A 4410-nucleotide genomic window follows, 5' to 3' on the forward strand; every position below is an offset into this window, starting at 1 on the left:
ATGGAAAATACAATATGGTTGAAAGATAAACAAAATGTTTCAACTGACCCAACAAAAGTGGCGCATACGCTTGTGCTGGGCCCACTACACAGGGTGAATTTTGTTCTGTCCTGGTTCTCCCAGGAGCAGACACCAGGTGTCCGGTGCTATCAGAGGCACCTTTATAAGATTGGCTGGAGAGTAACTTGCCTCTGCTCCTTAGTCTGCTGGGATCATTCAGACCTGAAGCGCCTACTTACACAGCGAGACAGAATTGACCGAGATGCCAGAAATGGCCAGGCCGGTGAGGAAGTGGAAGACGCAGTACGTGGTGAAGTTGGGGAAGAAAGCAGCACAGATGCCTGTTACCGCCATTTGCAGGTAGCACCAGATAAGGAGGGCTTTCCGGCCAAACCTGCAGCACAGAGAACAGAGTTAATGGGGGGTGGGGAGATCAGGAAGCTGGCCCAGGGCAGGGAATTTGGAGGCTGGTATGATTGCACCATATGGCACCCATTACTCCTACTTTGGTGATCTCAGCTGCCTTTAAGCACTGTTTGCAATGGAGAGTACTTGAACCAAAATTCAGGGTTAGGAATTAATTTGAATGCATGACATTATCCCAGTACACTTCTGCCAATGCCCCTCAAGCCCGAACTGCAGCCCTCCTGCTGTTCTAGCCCTGGCCTCCCCTCCCCCAGCTCTGTGATGCCCCTTAACCTTAACCCTGTTCCCTCTGCCAATTCGTATCAGTTGTGACCTGCAGCATTCCCAGCAATCCCTCCCCAGGGCCACTACACAGTCCTGAACTGCAGGCAGTAGGTACATAACCATTGTGACATGTTTTTGGAGCTGAGGTTGGTGTGGCTCCAGCTCACACTAGCAACATGAAAGCATGTGGAGCTCGGAGTCGCAGCCTCATCATCTCACCTGTCCGCAAGGCGTCCAAACACAGCTGACCCCACCAGCACACCAGCCATGTAGAGCGACTGCGCCATTTGCCGGAGTGTCCTGGACTCACACATCAAATCCCACTGCATGGGGGGAAGAAAACAGAGACCAGTGAGAGCAGGAAGATTTCAGGGCACACATTGCCCGAGCTGGAACTTTTTGGAAGTGCCTATGGGTGGCGGGGAGGGGAGGTTGGACACGCTGTAGCCTGGTCTGTAGAGAGGGTACTTTGATCCCCGGGTCTCGATATTTTGCTCCAGGCAGACACAGAGATGGGAAGAGGTGGCTTTAACCCACACTTGTGCTCCCCCTTTCTGGACCCTACTTAACCCCTGGGGTATGTGTAGAGTGGCCTCGGAGCTGCTCTGACTTCCACTCTTCCTCCTGATGCCCCAGGGAAGCAGAGCTCAGTGCAATCAGGCCACACCCCCTATGCCGGGGAGATGGGAGTGGAGCCTTTTTTACTGGCCTTCCCACAGGGCTGGGTTATCAAGGGGCTATTCGCACCCCCCACACTGAAAATCTGAGCTCCAAAAATCAGGCTCTGAAGTGGACACCCACGAGTAAAATTGGTGTACAGAGAACCCATAGAGTCAAGTGTGTGTATGGGGCGATGGGGAGAGCTATACTGGTCAGTCAGCAAACCTGTTACAGTACAAACAGTGGGTGTGGTTCCCCTTGCCCTGTACCTTGTAGAGTTGCCACCCATCCAGGTTTTCCCAGGGTCATCCGTTTTTTGAGGTAGCTGCCCTGGGAAATCTGTCAGGGTACTCAGTGCACCCTGCCGGTTTTATGGGCTCAGGATCATCTTAGATGTCCCATTTTTTTGTACCTCAGAGGTTTGACGGGTTGAATCACAGAACCCCCCTTGGGAGCTGCCAACTGATGTGCCAAGACTACTACTGCCCCTGCTTTCTCTGCCAGCTCGGGACCCCAGCACCCTGTCTTGCTGAGCCAGACACGCCCGTCTGCTCCAACACAGACCCAGGGTCTAAATTACTTGCCCCACAGCTGCAAGCAGCTAACAGAAGTGTTCTTGTCTTTAACACTCAGATCCCCAACTCCCAATGGGGTCTAAACCCAAATAAATCCATTTTACCCTGTATAAATCTTATACAGGGTAAACTCATAAATTGTTCACCCTCTATAACACTGATAGAGAGAAGCACAGCTGTTTGCCCCCCTCCCCCCGGTATTAATACATAGTCTGAGTTAATTAATAAGTAAAAAGTGATTTTATTAAATACAGAAAGTAGGATTTAAGTGGTTCCAAGTAGTAACAGACAGAACAAAGTGAATTACCAAGTAAAATAAAATAAAACATGCAAATCTAAGACTAATACAGTAATACTACTAAGTACAGATAAAATTTCACCCTCAGAGATGTTTTCATAAGTTTCTTTCACAGACTGGATGCCTCCTAGTCTGGGCACAATCCTTTCCCCTGATACAGCCCTTGTCCCAGCTCAGGTGGTAGCTAGGGGATTCCTCATGATGGCAGCCCCCTTTGTTCTGTTCCACTCATTTATATATCTTTTGCATAAGGCGGGAATCCTTTGACCCTCTCTGGGTTCCCACCCCCTCCTTCTCAATGGAAAGATACCAGGTTAAAGATGGATTCCAGTTCAGGTGACATGATCACATGTCACTGTAAGACTTCATTACCCACTTGCCAGCACACACATATACAGGAAGACCTACAGGTAAAACAGAGCCATCTACAGTCAATTGTCCTGGTTAATGGGAGTCATCAAGATTCCAAACCACCATTAATGGCCCACACTTTGCATAATTACAATAGGCCCTCAGAGTTATATTTCATATTTCTAGTTTCAGATACAAGAGTGGTACATTTATACAAATAGGATGATCACACTCAGCAGATTATAAGCTTTGTAATGAAACCTTACAAGAGACCTTTGCATGAAGCATATTCCAGTTACATTACCATATTTTCATAAAATCATATAGAGTGCAACGTCACAGGAGGTGGCAACCCTACTACCTTGTGTGGTCAGTTATACCTGTGCCAAGGGGGGAAAACAGTCTGCCAGATCACAACAGTAAGAGATTTGGTGGAGGGACTGTCTCTCACTGTGTGTGTATATAGAGCCTAGTGCAACGTAACAGTCTACAAGCTATTGTGTTGTATTAGCATAGCACATATAGTTCCCCATTGTGCCAGGTGCTGCCCAGACCCCAACTGAGATCAGGGCCCCAGTGTGCCAGGAGCTGCACAGACCCTGACTGAGATCATGGCCCCATCATGTCAGGCGCTGCACAGACCTCGACTGAGATCAGGGCCCCAGTGTGCTATACCCACATAGTTAGAGACAGTCCCAAAGAGCTTACATTCTAAATAGACAAAGGACGGGAGAGGAAACAGAGAGGAAGTGATTTGCCCACAGCAGATCAAGGAATAAAACCTGGGTCTCCTCCTCTCTCAGCCCAGTACCCTGGGCACTGAGCCACACTGCCTCCCTATGATAGCACTGCCTGGACTATAGAGAGTCAGGTTTCTCTCACCTCAGTTATAATGGTGTCAGTGAACAGGCTCTTATCATAGGTCCACCCGTCTACACACGGCTCAATATCCAGCTCTATGGTGTTGGTGCTTGTGGCATTTGGGTTTAGGAGCTGCCACTGGGTGGTGACAAACGGCTGGCACTTCTCCGGCTTCTGGCTCCTGTCCATGGGAATGGAAACCTGGAGCAGATCTTCAGCAGGTAGGCTGGCTGTGAGATTGGCATGATGGGTGTAGTTGGCCATGATGCGCACTTGACAGTGATGCTCTGGGATCCCAGCAGTGAAGTTCTGCAGGAGGTTATGGCTGGAGGCATTAAGAGCGGGATGGCCAGGAATGCCACATGCATGAGTTGGAAGCGTCCCATGCCACCAATGCGGTCCAGAAGTTCTGGAAAACTCATGGCTCTCGGGTGGCGCTGTGTAGATAAAAAAAAAAAAAAAAAAAAAGACCAATGATGGATGAGAAGAATACACTCTTCCCCTGTGTTAGCAAAATATCTCAGTGGTTTGGCCAAAAAATAACTGCTCAGTGGTGCTGATTCACACCATAAAATGGAAGTATGGCCACTTGGGATGCTTATGCTGAACATCTTGCAAGGTATGTGCTTCCCAGCAAATAGTCCCTTAATACCACAGGTTAAAATTGCAGAAGGTGGCAAGTTGGCTTAATAACTTTGCAGGTTGCCACCTGCATTAAGTATCTGTTGTTTTTCCTGTTGCTGTAGAAATCCCAGGTTAACTGGTCCCAGTTTTCAGTGACAAACAGTTGAGTCCCAAGTCAGTGGAAAGACACCCGTTCCAGGAATGCTAGATGGATTTTCTGCCAAGATTGAGTCCCTGCTAATCCCCAGGTTTTACCTTCTTTCAAACGGACTCATTGGTATATAAAGGCTTGATGTGCTCAGCCAGTTAAAGTTTTACTTTGCTTATTTGGTGGATTAAGTCAGATAGGAA

General features: G+C 48.4%; 1 protein-coding gene across 1 annotated transcript; it reads right to left on the bottom strand.

The window, feature by feature from the left end:
- Window positions 1–231: 231 nt before the first annotated feature.
- On the bottom strand, window positions 232–3857 carry LOC135881582 (solute carrier family 22 member 12-like). Its single transcript, XM_065408240.1, is given in 4 exon segments — window positions 232–394; window positions 910–1013; window positions 3457–3767; window positions 3770–3857. Coding segments are annotated over 4 exon segments (666 nt in total).
- Between the last annotated feature and the right edge of the window lie 553 nt (window positions 3858–4410).

The sequence above is a fragment of the Emys orbicularis genome, chromosome 7 (assembly GCF_028017835.1).
Source record: "Emys orbicularis isolate rEmyOrb1 chromosome 7, rEmyOrb1.hap1, whole genome shotgun sequence".
Lineage (NCBI taxonomy): Eukaryota > Metazoa > Chordata > Testudines > Emydidae > Emys > Emys orbicularis.